We start from the raw sequence: 21,044 nt of genomic DNA on the forward strand, positions 1-21,044 counted from the left end.
CGTTTCAATCCAGTAGTAAACGGGTGAGTATATTCCGTTTCAATCCAGTAGTAAACGGGTATATATATTCTGTTTCAATCCAGTAGTAAACGGGTATATTCCGTTTCAATCCAGTAGTAAACGGGTATATATATTCCGTTTCAGTCCAGTAGTAAACGGGTATATATATTCTGTTTCAATCCAGTAGTAAACGGGTATATATATTCTGTTTCAGTCCAGTAGTAAACGGGTATATATATTCCGTTTCAATCCAGAAGTAAACGGGTATATATATTCTGTTTCAATCCAGTAGTAAACGGGTATATATATTCCGTTTCAATCCAGTAGTAAACGGGTATATTCTGTTTCAATCCAGTAGTAAACGGGTATATTCCGTTTCAATCCAGAAGTAAACGGGTATATATATTCTGTTTCAATCCAGTAGTAAACGGGTATATTCCGTTTCAATCCAGTAGTAAACGGGTATATTCCGTTTCAATCCAGAAGTAAACGGGTATATTCCGTTTCAATCCAGTAGTAAACGGGTATATATATTCCGTTTCAATCCAGTAGTAAACGGGTATATTCCGTTTCAATCCAGAAGTAAACGGGTATATATATTCTGTTTCAATCCAGTAGTAAACGGGTATATATATTCTGTTTCAATCCAGTAGTAAACGGGTATATATATTCCGTTTCAATCCAGTAGTAAACGGGTATATATATTCTGTTTCAATCCAGTAGTAAACGGGTATATTCCGTTTCAATCCAGTAGTAAACGGGTATATATATTCTGTTTCAGTCCAGTAGTAAACGGGTATATATATTCTGTTTCAATCCAGTAGTAAACGGGTATATATATTCTGTTTCAATCCAGTAGTAAACGGGTATATATATTCCGTTTCAATCCAGAAGTAAACGGGTATATATATTCTGTTTCAATCCAGTAGTAAACGGGTATATATATTCTGTTTCAATCCAGTAGTAAACGGGTATATATATTCTGTTTCAATCCAGTAGTAAACGGGTATATATATTCTGTTTCAATCCAGTAGTAAACGGGTATATTCCGTTTCAATCCAGTAGTAAACGGGTATATTCCGTTTCAATCCAGTAGTAAACGGGTATATTCCGTTTCAATCCAGTAGTAAACGGGTATATTCCGTTTCAATCCAGTAGTAAACGGGTATATTCCGTTTCAATCCAGTAGTAAACGGGTATATTCCGTTTCAATCCAGTAGTAAACGGGTATATTCCGTTTCAATCCAGTAGTAAACGGGTATATATATTCCGTTTCAATCCAGTAGTAAACGGGTATATATATTCCGTTTCAATCCAGTAGTAAACGGGTATATATATTCCGTTTCAATCCAGTAGTAAACGGGTATATTCCGTTTCAATCCAGTAGTAAACGGGTATATTCCGTTTCAGTCCAGTAGTAAACGGGTATATTCCGTTTCAGTCCAGTAGTAAACGGGTATATTCCGTTTCAGTCCAGTAGTAAACGGGTATATTCCGTTTCAGTCCAGTAGTAAACGGGTATATTCCGTTTCAGTCCAGTAGTAAACGGGTATATTCCGTTTCAGTCCAGTAGTAAACGGGTATATTCCGTTTCAATCCAGAAGTAAACAAGTATATATATTCTGTTTCAATCCAGTAGTAAACGGGTATATTCCGTTTCAATCCAGTAGTAAACGGGTATATTCCGTTTCAATCCAGTAGTAAACGGGTATATTCCGTTTCAATCCAGTAGTAAACGGGTATATTCCGTTTCAGTCCAGTAGTAAACGGGTATATTCCGTTTCAATCCAGAAGTAAACGAGTATATTCCGTTTCAATCCAGTAGTAAACGGGTGAGTATATTCCGTTTCAATCCAGTAGTAAACGGGTATATATATTCTGTTTCAATCCAGTAGTAAACGGGTATATATATTCTGTTTCAATCCAGTAGTAAACGGGTATATTCCGTTTCAATCCAGTAGTAAACGGGTATATATATTCCGTTTCAGTCCAGTAGTAAACGGGTATATATATTCTGTTTCAATCCAGTAGTAAACGGGTATATATATTCTGTTTCAGTCCAGTAGTAAACGGGTATATATATTCCGTTTCAATCCAGAAGTAAACGGGTATATATATTCTGTTTCAATCCAGTAGTAAACGGGTATATATATTCTGTTTCAATCCAGTAGTAAACGGGTATATTCTGTTTCAATCCAGTAGTAAACGGGTATATTCCGTTTCAATCCAGAAGTAAACGGGTATATATATTCTGTTTCAATCCAGTAGTAAACGGGTATATTCCGTTTCAATCCAGTAGTAAACGGGTATATTCCGTTTCAATCCAGAAGTAAACGGGTATATTCCGTTTCAATCCAGTAGTAAACGGGTATATATATTCCGTTTCAATCCAGTAGTAAACGGGTATATTCCGTTTCAATCCAGAAGTAAACGGGTATATATATTCTGTTTCAATCCAGTAGTAAACGGGTATATATATTCTGTTTCAATCCAGTAGTAAACGGGTATATATATTCCGTTTCAATCCAGTAGTAAACGGGTATATATATTCTGTTTCAATCCAGTAGTAAACGGGTATATTCCGTTTCAATCCAGTAGTAAACGGGTATATATATTCTGTTTCAGTCCAGTAGTAAACGGGTATATATATTCTGTTTCAATCCAGTAGTAAACGGGTATATATATTCTGTTTCAATCCAGTAGTAAACGGGTATATATATTCCGTTTCAATCCAGAAGTAAACGGGTATATATATTCTGTTTCAATCCAGTAGTAAACGGGTATATATATTCTGTTTCAATCCAGTAGTAAACGGGTATATATATTCTGTTTCAATCCAGTAGTAAACGGGTATATATATTCTGTTTCAATCCAGTAGTAAACGGGTATATTCCGTTTCAATCCAGTAGTAAACGGGTATATATATTCTGTTTCAGTCCAGTAGTAAACGGGTATATATATTCTGTTTCAATCCAGAAGTAAACGGGTATATATATTCTGTTTCAGTCCAGTAGTAAACGGGTATATATATTCCGTTTCAATCCAGAAGTAAACGGGTATATATATTCTGTTTCAATCCAGTAGTAAACGGGTATATTCCGTTTCAATCCAGTAGTAAACGGGTATATATATTCCTTTTCAATCCAGAAGTAAACGGGTATATATATTCTGTTTCAATCCAGTAGTAAACGGGTATATTCCGTTTCAATCCAGTAGTAAACGGGTATATTCCGTTTCAGTCCAGAAGTAAACGGGTATATTCCGTTTCAATCCAGTAGTAAACGGGTATATTCCGTTTCAGTCCAGTAGTAAACGGGTATATTCCGTTTCAATCCAGAAGTAAACGGGTATATTCCGTTTCAATCCAGTAGTAAACGGGTATATTCCGTTTCAATCCAGTAGTAAACGGGTATATTCCGTTTCAATCCAGAAGTAAACGGGTATATATATTCTGTTTCAATCCAGTAGTAAACGGGTATATATATTCTGTTTCAATCCAGTAGTAAACGGGTATATATATTCCGTTTCAATCCAGTAGTAAACGGGTATATATATTCTGTTTCAATCCAGTAGTAAACGGGTATATATATTCTGTTTCAATCCAGTAGTAAACGGGTATATTCCGTTTCAATCCAGTAGTAAACGGGTATATTCCGTTTCAATCCAGTAGTAAACGGGTATATTCCGTTTCAATCCAGTAGTAAACGGGTATATTCCGTTTCAATCCAGAAGTAAACGGGTATATATATTCCGTTTCAATCCAGAAGTAAACGGGTCTATATATTCTGTTTCAATCCAGTAGTAAACGGGTATATTCCGTTTCAATCCAGTAGTAAACGGGTATATTCCGTTTCAATCCAGTAGTAAACGGGTATATTCCGTTTCAATCCAGAAGTAAACGGGTATATATATTCTGTTTCAATCCAGTAGTAAACGGGTATATATATTCTGTTTCAATCCAGTAGTAAACGGGTATATTCTGTTTCAATCCAGTAGTAAACGGGTATATATATTCTGTTTCAATCCAGTAGTAAACGGGTATATTCCGTTTCAATCCAGAAGTAAACGGGTATATATATTCGGTTTCAATCCAGTAGTAAACGGGTATATATATTCTGTTTCAATCCAGTAGTAAACGGGTATATATATTCTGTTTCAATCCAGTAGTAAACGGGTATATTCCGTTTCAATCCAGTAGTAAACGGGTATATTCTGTTTCAATCCAGTAGTAAACGGGTATATATATTCTGTTTCAATCCAGTAGTAAACGGGTATATTCCGTTTCAATCCAGTAGTAAACGGGTATATTCTGTTTCAGTCCAGTAGTAAACGGGTATATTCCGTTTCAATCCAGTAGTAAACGGGTATATATATTCCGTTTCAATCCAGTAGTAAACGGGTATATTCCGTTTCAGTCCAGTAGTAAACGGGTATATTCCGTTTCAATCCAGTAGTAAACGGGTATATTCTGTTTCAATCCAGTAGTAAACGGGTATATTCTGTTTCAGTCCAGTAGTAAACGGGTATATTCCGTTTCAATCCAGAAGTAAACGGGTATATTCTGTTTCAATCCAGTAGTAAACGGGTATATTCTGTTTCAGTCCAGTAGTAAACGGGTATATTCCGTTTCAGTCCAGTAGTAAACGGGTATATTCTGTTTCAATCCAGTAGTAAACGGGTATATATATTCTGTTTCAGTCCAGTAGTAAACGGGTATATATATTCTGTTTCAATCCAGTAGTAAACGGGTATATTCCGTTTCAATCCAGTAGTAAACGGGTATATATATTCTGTTTCAATCCAGAAGTAAACGGGTATATATATTCCGTTTCAATCCAGTAGTAAACGGGTATATATATTCTGTTTCAATCCAGTAGTAAACGGGTATATATATTCTGTTTCAGTCCAGTAGTAAACGGGTATATTCTGTTTCAATCCAGTAGTAAACGGGTATATTCTGTTTCAGTCCAGTAGTAAACGGGTATATTCTGTTTCAATCCAGTAGTAAACGGGTATATTCTGTTTCAATCCAGTAGTAAACGGGTATATATATTCTGTTTCAATCCAGTAGTAAACGGGTATATATATTCTGTTTCAATCCAGTAGTAAACGGGTATATTCCGTTTCAATCCAGAAGTAAACGGGTATATATATTCTGTTTCAGTCCAGTAGTAAACGGGTATATATATTCTGTTTCAGTCCAGTAGTAAACGGGTATATATATTCTGTTTCAGTCCAGTAGTAAACGGGTATATATATTCTGTTTCAATCCAGTAGTAAACGGGTATATATATTCTGTTTCAATCCAGTAGTAAACGGGTATATTCCGTTTCAATCCAGAAGTAAACGGGTATATTCCGTTTCAGTCCAGTAGTAAACGGGTATATTCCGTTTCAATCCAGTAGTAAACGGGTATATTCCGTTTCAATCCAGTAGTAAACGGGTATATTCCGTTTCAATCCAGTAGTAAACGGGTATATTCCGTTTCAATCCAGTAGTAAACGGGTATATTCCGTTTCAATCCAGTAGTAAACGGGTATATTCCGTTTCAATCCAGTAGTAAACGGGTATATTCCGTTTCAATCCAGTAGTAAACGGGTATATATATTCCGTTTCAATCCAGAAGTAAACGGGTATATATATTCTGTTTCAATCCAGTAGTAAACGGGTATATATATTCTGTTTCAATCCAGTAGTAAACGGGTATATTCTGTTTCAATCCAGTAGTAAACGGGTATATTCCGTTTCAATCCAGAAGTAAACGGGTATATATATTCTGTTTCAATCCAGTAGTAAACGGGTATATTCCGTTTCAATCCAGTAGTAAACGGGTATATTCCGTTTCAATCCAGTAGTAAACGGGTATATTCCGTTTCAATCCAGAAGTAAACGGGTATATTCCGTTTCAATCCAGTAGTAAACGGGTATATATATTCTGTTTCAATCCAGTAGTAAACGGGTATATATATTCCGTTTCAATCCAGTAGTAAACGGGTATATATATTCTGTTTCAATCCAGTAGTAAACGGGTATATTCCGTTTCAATCCAGTAGTAAACGGGTATATATATTCTGTTTCAGTCCAGTAGTAAACGGGTATATATATTCTGTTTCAATCCAGTAGTAAACGGGTATATATATTCCGTTTCAATCCAGAAGTAAACGGGTATATATATTCTGTTTCAATCCAGTAGTAAACGGGTATATATATTCTGTTTCAATCCAGTAGTAAACGGGTATATATATTCTGTTTCAATCCAGTAGTAAACGGGTATATATATTCTGTTTCAATCCAGTAGTAAACGGGTATATTCCGTTTCAATCCAGTAGTAAACGGGTATATATATTCTGTTTCAGTCCAGTAGTAAACGGGTATATATATTCTGTTTCAATCCAGAAGTAAACGGGTATATATATTCTGTTTCAGTCCAGTAGTAAACGGGTATATATATTCCGTTTCAATCCAGAAGTAAACGGGTATATATATTCTGTTTCAATCCAGTAGTAAACGGGTATATTCCGTTTCAATCCAGTAGTAAACGGGTATATATATTCCTTTTCAATCCAGAAGTAAACGGGTATATATATTCTGTTTCAATCCAGTAGTAAACGGGTATATTCCGTTTCAATCCAGTAGTAAACGGGTATATTCCGTTTCAGTCCAGAAGTAAACGGGTATATTCCGTTTCAATCCAGTAGTAAACGGGTATATTCCGTTTCAGTCCAGTAGTAAACGGGTATATTCCGTTTCAATCCAGAAGTAAACGGGTATATATATTCTGTTTCAGTCCAGTAGTAAACGGGTATATATATTCTGTTTCAATCCAGTAGTAAACGGGTATATTCCGTTTCAATCCAGTAGTAAACGGGTATATTCTGTTTCAATCCAGAAGTAAACGGGTATATTCCGTTTCAATCCAGTAGTAAACGGGTATATTCCGTTTCAATCCAGTAGTAAACGGGTATATTCCGTTTCAATCCAGAAGTAAACGGGTATATATATTCTGTTTCAATCCAGTAGTAAACGGGTATATATATTCTGTTTCAATCCAGTAGTAAACGGGTATATATATTCCGTTTCAATCCAGTAGTAAACGGGTATATATATTCTGTTTCAATCCAGTAGTAAACGGGTATATATATTCTGTTTCAATCCAGTAGTAAACGGGTATATTCCGTTTCAATCCAGTAGTAAACGGGTATATTCCGTTTCAATCCAGTAGTAAACGGGTATATTCCGTTTCAATCCAGAAGTAAACGGGTATATATATTCCGTTTCAATCCAGAAGTAAACGGGTCTATATATTCTGTTTCAATCCAGTAGTAAACGGGTATATTCCGTTTCAATCCAGTAGTAAACGGGTATATTCCGTTTCAATCCAGTAGTAAACGGGTATATTCCGTTTCAATCCAGAAGTAAACGGGTATATATATTCTGTTTCAATCCAGTAGTAAACGGGTATATATATTCTGTTTCAATCCAGTAGTAAACGGGTATATTCTGTTTCAATCCAGTAGTAAACGGGTATATATATTCTGTTTCAATCCAGTAGTAAACGGGTATATTCCGTTTCAATCCAGAAGTAAACGGGTATATATATTCGGTTTCAATCCAGTAGTAAACGGGTATATATATTCTGTTTCAATCCAGTAGTAAACGGGTATATATATTCTGTTTCAATCCAGTAGTAAACGGGTATATTCCGTTTCAATCCAGTAGTAAACGGGTATATTCTGTTTCAATCCAGTAGTAAACGGGTATATATATTCTGTTTCAATCCAGTAGTAAACGGGTATATTCCGTTTCAATCCAGTAGTAAACGGGTATATTCTGTTTCAGTCCAGTAGTAAACGGGTATATTCCGTTTCAATCCAGTAGTAAACGGGTATATATATTCCGTTTCAATCCAGTAGTAAACGGGTATATTCCGTTTCAGTCCAGTAGTAAACGGGTATATTCCGTTTCAATCCAGTAGTAAACGGGTATATTCTGTTTCAATCCAGTAGTAAACGGGTATATTCTGTTTCAGTCCAGTAGTAAACGGGTATATATATTCTGTTTCAGTCCAGTAGTAAACGGGTATATATATTCTGTTTCAATCCAGTAGTAAACGGGTATATTCCGTTTCAATCCAGTAGTAAACGGGTATATATATTCTGTTTCAATCCAGAAGTAAACGGGTATATATATTCTGTTTCAATCCAGTAGTAAACGGGTATATATATTCTGTTTCAATCCAGTAGTAAACGGGTATATATATTCCGTTTCAATCCAGTAGTAAACGGGTATATATATTCTGTTTCAATCCAGTAGTAAACGGGTATATATATTCTGTTTCAATCCAGTAGTAAACGGGTATATTCCGTTTCAATCCAGTAGTAAACGGGTATATTCCGTTTCAATCCAGTAGTAAACGGGTATATTCCGTTTCAATCCAGAAGTAAACGGGTATATATATTCCGTTTCAATCCAGAAGTAAACGGGTCTATATATTCTGTTTCAATCCAGTAGTAAACGGGTATATTCCGTTTCAATCCAGTAGTAAACGGGTATATTCCGTTTCAATCCAGTAGTAAACGGGTATATTCCGTTTCAATCCAGAAGTAAACGGGTATATATATTCTGTTTCAATCCAGTAGTAAACGGGTATATATATTCTGTTTCAATCCAGTAGTAAACGGGTATATTCTGTTTCAATCCAGTAGTAAACGGGTATATATATTCTGTTTCAATCCAGTAGTAAACGGGTATATTCCGTTTCAATCCAGAAGTAAACGGGTATATATATTCGGTTTCAATCCAGTAGTAAACGGGTATATATATTCTGTTTCAATCCAGTAGTAAACGGGTATATATATTCTGTTTCAATCCAGTAGTAAACGGGTATATTCCGTTTCAATCCAGTAGTAAACGGGTATATTCTGTTTCAATCCAGTAGTAAACGGGTATATATATTCTGTTTCAATCCAGTAGTAAACGGGTATATTCCGTTTCAATCCAGTAGTAAACGGGTATATTCTGTTTCAGTCCAGTAGTAAACGGGTATATTCCGTTTCAATCCAGTAGTAAACGGGTATATATATTCCGTTTCAATCCAGTAGTAAACGGGTATATTCCGTTTCAGTCCAGTAGTAAACGGGTATATTCCGTTTCAATCCAGTAGTAAACGGGTATATTCTGTTTCAATCCAGTAGTAAACGGGTATATTCTGTTTCAGTCCAGTAGTAAACGGGTATATATATTCTGTTTCAGTCCAGTAGTAAACGGGTATATATATTCTGTTTCAATCCAGTAGTAAACGGGTATATTCCGTTTCAATCCAGTAGTAAACGGGTATATATATTCTGTTTCAATCCAGAAGTAAACGGGTATATATATTCCGTTTCAATCCAGTAGTAAACGGGTATATATATTCTGTTTCAATCCAGTAGTAAACGGGTATATATATTCTGTTTCAGTCCAGTAGTAAACGGGTATATTCTGTTTCAATCCAGTAGTAAACGGGTATATTCTGTTTCAGTCCAGTAGTAAACGGGTATATTCTGTTTCAATCCAGTAGTAAACGGGTATATTCTGTTTCAATCCAGTAGTAAACGGGTATATATATTCTGTTTCAATCCAGTAGTAAACGGGTATATATATTCTGTTTCAATCCAGTAGTAAACGGGTATATTCCGTTTCAATCCAGAAGTAAACGGGTATATATATTCTGTTTCAGTCCAGTAGTAAACGGGTATATATATTCTGTTTCAGTCCAGTAGTAAACGGGTATATATATTCTGTTTCAGTCCAGTAGTAAACGGGTATATATATTCTGTTTCAATCCAGTAGTAAACGGGTATATATATTCTGTTTCAATCCAGTAGTAAACGGGTATATTCCGTTTCAATCCAGAAGTAAACGGGTATATATATTCTGTTTCAGTCCAGTAGTAAACGGGTATATATATTCTGTTTCAATCCAGTAGTAAACGGGTATATTCCGTTTCAATCCAGAAGTAAACGGGTATATATATTCTGTTTCAGTCCAGTAGTAAACGGGTATATATATTCTGTTTCAATCCAGTAGTAAACGGGTATATATATTCTGTTTCAATCCAGTAGTAAACGGGTATATATATTCTGTTTCAGTCCAGTAGTAAACGGGTATATATATTCTGTTTCAGTCCAGTAGTAAACGGGTATATATATTCTGTTTCAATCCAGTAGTAAACGGGTATATATATTCTGTTTCAATCCAGTAGTAAACGGGTATATATATTCTGTTTCAATCCAGAAGTAAACGGGTATATATATTCTGTTTCAATCCAGAAGTAAACGGGTATATATATTCTGTTTCAATCCAGAAGTAAACGGGTATATATATTCTGTTTCAATCCAGTAGTAAACGGGTATATTCTGTTTCAATCCAGTAGTAAACGGGTATATTCCGTTTCAATCCAGAAGTAAACGGGTATATATATTCTGTTTCAATCCAGTAGTAAACGGGTATATTCCGTTTCAATCCAGAAGTAAACGGGTATATATATTCTGTTTCAATCCAGTAGTAAACGGGTATATTCTGTTTCAATCCAGTAGTAAACGGGTATATTCTGTTTCAATCCAGTAGTAAACGGGTATATATATTCCGTTTCAATCCAGTAGTAAACGGGTATATATATTCTGTTTCAATCCAGAAGTAAACGGGTATATTCTGTTTCAATCCAGTAGTAAACGGGTATATTCTGTTTCAATCCAGTAGTAAACGGGTATATATATTCTGTTTCAATCCAGTAGTAAACGGGTATATATATTCTGTTTCAATCCAGAAGTAAACGGGTATATATATTCTGTTTCAATCCAGAAGTAAACGGGTATATATATTCCGTTTCAATCCAGTAGTAAACGGGTATATATATTCTGTTTCAATCCAGTAGTAAACGGGTATATTCTGTTTCAATCCAGTAGTAAACGGGTATATATATTCTGTTTCAATCCAGTAGTAAACGGGTATATTCCGTTTCAATCCAGAAGTAAACGGGTATATATATTCGGTTTCAATCCAGTAGTAAACGGGTATATATATTCTGTTTCAATCCAGTAGTAAACGGGTATATATATTCCGTTTCAATCCAGTAGTAAACGGGTATATTCCGTTTCAATCCAGTAGTAAACGGGTATATTCTGTTTCAATCCAGTAGTAAACGGGTATATATATTCTGTTTCAATCCAGTAGTAAACGGGTATATTCCGTTTCAATCCAGTAGTAAACGGGTATATTCTGTTTCAGTCCAGTAGTAAACGGGTATATTCCGTTTCAATCCAGTAGTAAACGGGTATATATATTCCGTTTCAATCCAGTAGTAAACGGGTATATTCCGTTTCAGTCCAGTAGTAAACGGGTATATTCCGTTTCAATCCAGTAGTAAACGGGTATATTCTGTTTCAATCCAGTAGTAAACGGGTATATTCTGTTTCAGTCCAGTAGTAAACGGGTATATTCCGTTTCAATCCAGAAGTAAACGGGTATATTCTGTTTCAATCCAGTAGTAAACGGGTATATTCTGTTTCAGTCCAGTAGTAAACGGGTATATTCCGTTTCAGTCCAGTAGTAAACGGGTATATTCTGTTTCAATCCAGTAGTAAACGGGTATATATATTCTGTTTCAGTCCAGTAGTAAACGGGTATATATATTCTGTTTCAATCCAGTAGTAAACGGGTATATTCCGTTTCAATCCAGTAGTAAACGGGTATATATATTCTGTTTCAATCCAGAAGTAAACGGGTATATATATTCCGTTTCAATCCAGTAGTAAACGGGTATATATATTCTGTTTCAATCCAGTAGTAAACGGGTATATATATTCTGTTTCAGTCCAGTAGTAAACGGGTATATTCTGTTTCAATCCAGTAGTAAACGGGTATATATATTCTGTTTCAATCCAGTAGTAAACGGGTATATATATTCTGTTTCAATCCAGTAGTAAACGGGTATATTCCGTTTCAATCCAGAAGTAAACGGGTATATATATTCTGTTTCAGTCCAGTAGTAAACGGGTATATATATTCTGTTTCAATCCAGTAGTAAACGGGTATATTCCGTTTCAATCCAGAAGTAAACGGGTATATATATTCTGTTTCAATCCAGTAGTAAACGGGTATATATATTCTGTTTCAGTCCAGTAGTAAACGGGTATATATATTCTGTTTCAGTCCAGTAGTAAACGGGTATATATATTCTGTTTCAATCCAGTAGTAAACGGGTATATATATTCTGTTTCAATCCAGTAGTAAACGGGTATATATATTCTGTTTCAATCCAGTAGTAAACGGGTATATATATTCTGTTTCAGTCCAGTAGTAAACGGGTATATATATTCTGTTTCAGTCCAGTAGTAAACGGGTATATATATTCTGTTTCAATCCAGTAGTAAACGGGTATATATATTCTGTTTCAATCCAGTAGTAAACGGGTATATATATTCTGTTTCAATCCAGAAGTAAACGGGTATATATATTCTGTTTCAATCCAGAAGTAAACGGGTATATATATTCTGTTTCAATCCAGAAGTAAACGGGTATATATATTCCGTTTCAATCCAGTAGTAAACGGGTATATATATTCTGTTTCAATCCAGTAGTAAACGGGTATATTCTGTTTCAATCCAGTAGTAAACGGGTATATATATTCTGTTTCAATCCAGTAGTAAACGGGTATATTCCGTTTCAATCCAGAAGTAAACGGGTATATATATTCGGTTTCAATCCAGTAGTAAACGGGTATATATATTCTGTTTCAATCCAGTAGTAAACGGGTATATATATTCCGTTTCAAACCAGTAGTAAACGGGTATATTCCGTTTCAATCCAGTAGTAAACGGGTATATTCTGTTTCAATCCAGTAGTAAACGGGTATATATATTCTGTTTCAATCCAGTAGTAAACGGGTATATTCCGTTTCAATCCAGTAGTAAACGGGTATATTCTGTTTCAGTCCAGTAGTAAACGGGTATATTCCGTTTCAATCCAGTAGTAAACGGGTATATATATTCCGTTTCAATCCAGTAGTAAACGGGTATATTCCGTTTCAGTCCAGTAGTAAACGGGTATATTCCGTTTCAATCCAGTAGTAAACGGGTATATTCTGTTTCAATCCAGTAGTAAACGGGTATATTCTGTTTCAGTCCAGTAGTAAACGGGTATATTCCGTTTCAATCCAGAAGTAAACGGGTATATTCTGTTTCAATCCAGTAGTAAACGGGTATATTCTGTTTCAGTCCAGTAGTAAACGGGTATATTCCGTTTCAGTCCAGTAGTAAACGGGTATATTCTGTTTCAATCCAGTAGTAAACGGGTATATATATTCTGTTTCAGTCCAGTAGTAAACGGGTATATATATTCTGTTTCAATCCAGTAGTAAACGGGTATATTCCGTTTCAATCCAGTAGTAAACGGGTATATATATTCTGTTTCAATCCAGAAGTAAACGGGTATATATATTCCGTTTCAATCCAGTAGTAAACGGGTATATATATTCTGTTTCAATCCAGTAGTAAACGGGTATATATATTCTGTTTCAGTCCAGTAGTAAACGGGTATATTCTGTTTCAATCCAGTAGTAAACGGGTATATTCTGTTTCAGTCCAGTAGTAAACGGGTATATTCTGTTTCAATCCAGTAGTAAACGGGTATATTCTGTTTCAATCCAGTAGTAAACGGGTATATATATTCTGTTTCAATCCAGTAGTAAACGGGTATATATATTCTGTTTCAATCCAGTAGTAAACGGGTATATTCCGTTTCAATCCAGAAGTAAACGGGTATATATATTCTGTTTCAGTCCAGTAGTAAACGGGTATATATATTCTGTTTCAGTCCAGTAGTAAACGGGTATATATATTCTGTTTCAGTCCAGTAGTAAACGGGTATATATATTCTGTTTCAATCCAGTAGTAAACGGGTATATTCTGTTTCAATCCAGTAGTAAACGGGTATATATATTCTGTTTCAATCCAGTAGTAAACGGGTATATATATTCTGTTTCAATCCAGAAGTAAACGGGTATATTCCGTTTCAATCCAGAAGTAAACGGGTATATTCCGTTTCAATCCAGTAGTAAACGGGTATATATATTCCGTTTCAATCCAGAAGTAAACGGGTATATTCCGTTTCAATCCAGAAGTAAACGGGTATATTCCGTTTCAATCCAGTAGTAAACGGGTATATTCCGTTTCAATCCAGTAGTAAACGGGTATATTCCGTTTCAATCCAGTAGTAAACGGGTATATTCTGTTTCAATCCAGTAGTAAACGGGTATATATATTCTGTTTCAATCCAGTAGTAAACGGGTATATATATTCCGTTTCAATCCAGTAGTAAACGGGTATATTCCGTTTCAATCCAGAAGTAAACGGGTATATTCCGTTTCAGTCCAGAAGTAAACGGGTATATTCTGTTTCATACAATTAAATAGAATTGTCCCCCAATCCTGCCAGCATGCAATGCATATTGTCTGGTGCCTACTGTCTGGTGCCTACTGTCTGGTGCCTACTGTCTGGTGCCTACTGTCTGGTGTCTACTGTCTGGTGCCTACTGTCTGGTGCCTATTGAGCACTAAGACAATACATTTATTTGATTCGTCACGTCCAATCTCCTCCTCCAAAACCCATTTAATGAGAAAGTCAGAGGTCCCTCCCCTCTGACCATCTCATCAAATGGGTTTTGGAGATGGAGGTGAAGAATCAAGAAAATGCCGTTGACATTTTCCCAATCCTTTACCGAGCAGGAAGTTAACGAGAGATGTTGTTCTTGTCTTTCAGGCGGTCCCCGAGAGGAAGAAGAAGATCCTAGAGGAAGCAGTGGAACTGAGCCAGGACCATTTCAAGAAGTACCTGGCCAAGCTCAAGTCCATTAACCCGCCCTGCGTGCCTTTCTTTGGTAAGACCTTCCGGACAGATGGGAGCACACTGACACACAGAACCACATCCTTCTCACACTACTGAGACTGAACTCTACTGACCTGACACACAGTACTGAGACTGAACTCTACTGACCTGACACACAGTACTGAGACTGAACTCTACTGACCTGACACACAGTACTGAGACTGAACTCTACTGACCTGACACACACTACTGAGACTGAACTCTACTGACCTGACACAGTACTGAGACTGAACTCTACTGACCTGACACACAGTACTGAGACTGAACTCTACTGACCTGACACACAGTACTGAGACTGAACTCTACTGACCTGACACACAGTACTGAGACTGAACTCTACTGACCTGACACACAGTACTGAGACTGAACTCTACTGACCTGACACACAGTACTGAGACTGAACTCTACTGACCTGACACACAGTACTGAGACTGAACTCTACTGACCTGACACAGTACTGAGACTGAACTCTACTGACCTGACACACAGAACCACATCCTTCTCACACTACTGAGACTGAACTCTACTGACCTGACACACAGTACTGAGACTGAACTCTACTGACCTGACACACAGTACTGAGACTGAACTCTACTGACCTGACACAGTACTGAGACTGAACTCTACTGACCTGACACACAGTACTGAGACTGAACTCTACTGACCTGACACAGTACTGAGACTGAACTCTACTGACCTGACACACACTACTGAGACTGAACTCTACTGACCTGACACACAGAACCACATCCTTCTCACAGTACTGAGACTGAACTCTACTGACCTGACACAGTACTGAGACTGAACTCTACTGACCTGACACACAGTACTGAGACTGAACTCTACTGACCTGACACACAATACTGAGACTGAACTCTACTGACCTGACACACAGTACTGAGACTGAACTCTACTGACCTGACACACAGTACTGAGACTGAACTCTACTGACCTGACACACAGTACTGAGACTGAACTCTACTGACCTGACACAGTACTGAGACTGAACTCTACTGACCTGACACAGTACTGAGACTGAACTCTACTGACCTGACACACAGTACTGAGACTGAACTCTACTGACCTGACACACAGTACTGAGACTGAACTCTACTGACCTGACACAGTACTGAGACTGAACTCTACTGACCTGACACACAGTACTGAGACTGAACTCTACTGACCTGACACAGTACTGAGACTGAACTCTACTGACCTGACACACAGTACTGAGACTGAACTCTACTGACCTGACACACAGTACTGAGACTGAACTCTACTGACCTGACACACAGTACTGAGACTGAACTCTACTGACCTGACACACAGTACTGAGACTGAACTCTACTGACCTGACACACAGTACTGAGACTGAACTCTACTGACCTGACACACAGTACTGAGACTGAACACTACTGACCTGACACACAGAACCACATCCTTCTCACAGTACTGAGACTGAACTCTACTGACCTGACACAGTACTGAGACTGAACTCTACTGACCTGACACAGTACTGAGACTGAACTCTACTGACCTGACACACAGTACTGAGACTGAACTCTACTGACCTGACACACAGTACTGAGACTGAACTCTACTGACCTGACACACAGTACTGAGACTAAACTCTACTGACCTGACACACAGTACTGAGACTGAACTCTACTGACCTGACACACAGTACTGAGACTAAACACTACTGACCTGACACACAGTACTGAGACTGAACTCTACTGACCTGACACACAGTACTGAGACTGAACTCTACTGACCTGACACACAGTACTGAGACTGAACTCTACTGACCTGACACACAGTACTGAGACTGAACTCTACTGACCTGACACACAGTACTGAGACTAAACTCTACTGACCTGACACACAGTACTGAGACTGAACTCTACTGACCTGACACACAGTACTGAGACTAAACACTACTGACCTGACACACAGTACTGAGACTGAACTCTACTGACCTGACACACAGTACTGAGACTGAACTCTACTGACCTGACACACAGAACCACATCCTTCACACAGTACTGAGACTGAACTCTACTGACCTGACACAGTACTGAGACTGAACTCTACTGACCTGACACACAGTACTGAGACTGAACTCTACTGACCTGACACACAGTACTGAGACTGAACTCTACTGACCTGACACAGTACTGAGACTGAACTCTACTGACCTGACACACAGTACTGAGACTGAACTCTACTGACCTGACACACAGAACCACAACCTTCTCACAGTACTGAGACTGAACTCTACTGACCTGACACACAGAACCACAACCTTCACACAGTACTGAGACTGAACTCTACTGACCTGACACACAGTACTGAGACTGAACTCTACTGACCTGACACACAGTACTGAGACTGAACACTACTGACCTGACACACAGTACTGAGACTGAACTCTACTGACCTGACACAGTACTGAGACTGAACTCTACTGACCTGACACACAGTACTGAGACTGAACTCTACTGACCTGACACACAGTACTGAGACTGAACTCTACTGACCTGACACACAATACTGAACTCTACTGACCTGACACACAGTACTGAGACTGAACTCTACTGACCTGACACACAGTACTGAGACTGAACTCTACTGACCTGACACACAGTACTGAGACTGAACACTACTGACCTGACACACAGTACTGAGACTGAACACTACTGACCTGACACACAGTACTGAGACTGAACACTACTGACCTGACACAGTACTGAGACTGAACTCTACTGACCTGACACACAGTACTGAGACTGAACTCTACTGACCTGACACACAGTACTGAGACTGAACTCTACTGACCTGACACACAGTACTGAGACTGAACACTACTGACCTGACACACAGTACTGAGACTGAACTCTACTGACCTGACACACAGTACTGAGACTGAACTCTACTGACCTGACACACAGTACTGAGACTGAACTCTACTGACCTGACACACAGTACTGAGACTGAACTCTACTGACCTGACACACAGTACTGAGACTGAACTCTACTGACCTGACACACAGTACTGAGACTGAACTCTACTGACCTGACACACAGTACTGAGACTGAACTCTACTGACCTGACACACAGTACTGAGACTGAACTCTACTGACCTGACACAGTACTGAGACTGAACTCTACTGACCTGACACAGTACTGAGACTGAACTCTACTGACCTGACACACAGTACTGAGACTGAACTCTACTGACCTGACACACAGTACTGAGACTGAACTCTACTGACCTGACACACAGTACTGAGACTGAACTCTACTGACCTGACACACAGTACTGAGACTGAACTCTACTGACCTGACACAGTACTGAGACTGAACTCTACTGACCTGACACAGTACTGAGACTGAACTCTACTGACCTGACACACAGTACTGAGACTGAACTCTACTGACCTGACACACAGTACTGAGACTGAACACTACTGACCTGACACACAGTACTGAGACTGAACACTACTGACCTGACACACAGTACTGAGACTGAACTCTACTGACCTGACACACAGTACTGAGACTGAACTCTACTGACCTGACACACAGTACTGAGACTGAACTCTACTGACCTGACACACAGTACTGAGACTGAACTCTACTGACCTGACACACAGTACTGAGACTGAACTCTACTGACCTGACACACAGTACTGAGACTGAACTCTACTGACCTGACACAGTACTGAGACTGAACTCTACTGACCTGACACACAGTACTGAGACTGAACTCTACTGACCTGACACACAGTACTGAGACTGAACTCTACTGACCTGACACAGTACTGAGACTGAACTCTACTGACCTGACACACAGAACCACATCCTTCTCACACTACTGAGACTGAACTCTACTGACCTGACACACAGTACTGAGACTGAACTCTACTGACCTGACACACAGTACTGAGACTGAACTCTACTGACCTGACACAGTACTGAGACTGAACTCTACTGACCTGACACAGTACTGAGACTGAACTCTACTGACCTGACACACAGTACTGAGACTGAACTCTACTGACCTGACACACAGTACTGAGACTGAACTCTACTGACCTGACACAGTACTGAGACTGAACTCTACTGACCTGACACACAGTACTGAGACTGAACTCTACTGACCTGACACACAGTACTGAGACTGAACTCTACTGACCTGACACACAGTACTGAGACTGAACTCTACTGACCTGACACACAGTACTGAGACTGAACTCTACTGACCTGACACACAGTACTGAGACTGAACTCTACTGACCTGACACACAGTACTGAGACTGAACTCTACTGACCTGACACACAGAACCACATCCTTCTCACACTACTGAGACTGAACACTACTGACCTGACACACAGTACTGAGACTGAACTCTACTGACCTGACACACAGTACTGAGACTGAACTCTACTGACCTGACACACAGTACTGAGACTGAACTCTACTGACCTGACACACAGTACTGAGACTGAACTCTACTGACCTGACACAGTACTGAGACTGAACTCTACTGACCTGACACAGTACTGAGACTGAACTCTACTGACCTGACACACAGTACTGAGACTGAACTCTACTGACCTGACACACAGTACTGAGACTGAACTCTACTGACCTGACACACAGTACTGAGACTGAACTCTACTGACCTGACACACAGTACTGAGACTGAACACTACTGACCTGACACACAGAACCACATCCTTCTCACAGTACTGAGACTGAACTCTACTGACCTGACACAGTACTGAGACTGAACTCTACTGACCTGACACAGTACTGAGACTGAACTCTACTGACCTGACACACAGTACTGAGACTGAACTCTACTGACCTGACACACAGTACTGAGACTGAACTCTACTGACCTGACACACAGTACTGAGACTAAACTCTACTGACCTGACACACAGTACTGAGACTGAACTCTACTGACCTGACACACAGTACTGAGACTAAACACTACTGACCTGACACACAGTACTGAGACTGAACTCTACTGACCTGACACACAGTACTGAGACTGAACTCTACTGACCTGACACACAGTACTGAGACTGAACTCTACTGACCTGACACACAGTACTGAGACTGAACTCTACTGACCTGACACACAGTACTGAGACTAAACTCTACTGACCTGACACACAGTACTGAGACTGAACTCTACTGACCTGACACACAGTACTGAGACTAAACACTACTGACCTGACACACAGTACTGAGACTGAACTCTACTGACCTGACACACAGTACTGAGACTGAACTCTACTGACCTGACACACAGAACCACATCCTTCACACAGTACTGAGACTGAACTCTACTGACCTGACACAGTACTGAGACTGAACTCTACTGACCTGACACACAGTACTGAGACTGAACTCTACTGACCTGACACACAGTACTGAGACTGAACTCTACTGACCTGACACAGTACTGAGACTGAACTCTACTGACCTGACACACAGTACTGAGACTGAACTCTACTGACCTGACACACAGAACCACAACCTTCACACAGTACTGAGACTGAACTCTACTGACCTGACACACAGTACTGAGACTGAACTCTACTGACCTGACACACAGTACTGAGACTGAACTCTACTGACCTGACACAGTACTGAGACTGAACTCTACTGACCTGACACAGTACTGAGACTGAACTCTACTGACCTGACACAGTACTGAGACTGAACTCTACTGACCTGACACACAGTACTGAGACTGAACACTACTGACCTGACACACAGTACTGAGACTGAACTCTACTGACCTGACACAGTACTGAGACTGAACTCTACTGACCTGACACACAGTACTGAGACTGAACTCTACTGACCTGACACACAGTACTGAGACTGAACTCTACTGACCTGACACACAATACTGAACTCTACTGACCTGACACACAGTACTGAGACTGAACTCTACTGACCTGACACACAGTACTGAGACTGAACTCTACTGACCTGACACACAGTACTGAGACTGAACACTACTGACCTGACACACAGTACTGAGACTGAACACTACTGACCTGACACACAGTACTGAGACTGAACACTACTGACC

General features: G+C 38.9%; 1 protein-coding gene across 4 annotated transcripts in view; it reads left to right on the forward strand.

Moving 5' to 3' along the window:
• The window catches only part of LOC110498275 (son of sevenless homolog 2), an 88,687-nt gene that overhangs the window by 51,039 nt on the left and 16,604 nt on the right, over positions 1 to 21,044 (forward strand). For all 4 annotated transcript variants that reach the window (XM_090221364.1, XM_090221365.1, XM_090221366.1 and 1 more), the window contains one exon: positions 14,799 to 14,916. In XM_090221364.1, coding sequence (XP_090077490.1) covers positions 14,799 to 14,916 — 118 coding nt within the window. The remainder of the gene's footprint in view (positions 1 to 14,798; positions 14,917 to 21,044) is intronic.

This window comes from Oncorhynchus mykiss, chromosome 25 (assembly GCF_057628025.1).
Source record: "Oncorhynchus mykiss isolate SJ-2025 chromosome 25, ASM5762802v1, whole genome shotgun sequence".
NCBI classification, from domain to species: Eukaryota; Metazoa; Chordata; class Actinopteri; order Salmoniformes; family Salmonidae; genus Oncorhynchus; species Oncorhynchus mykiss.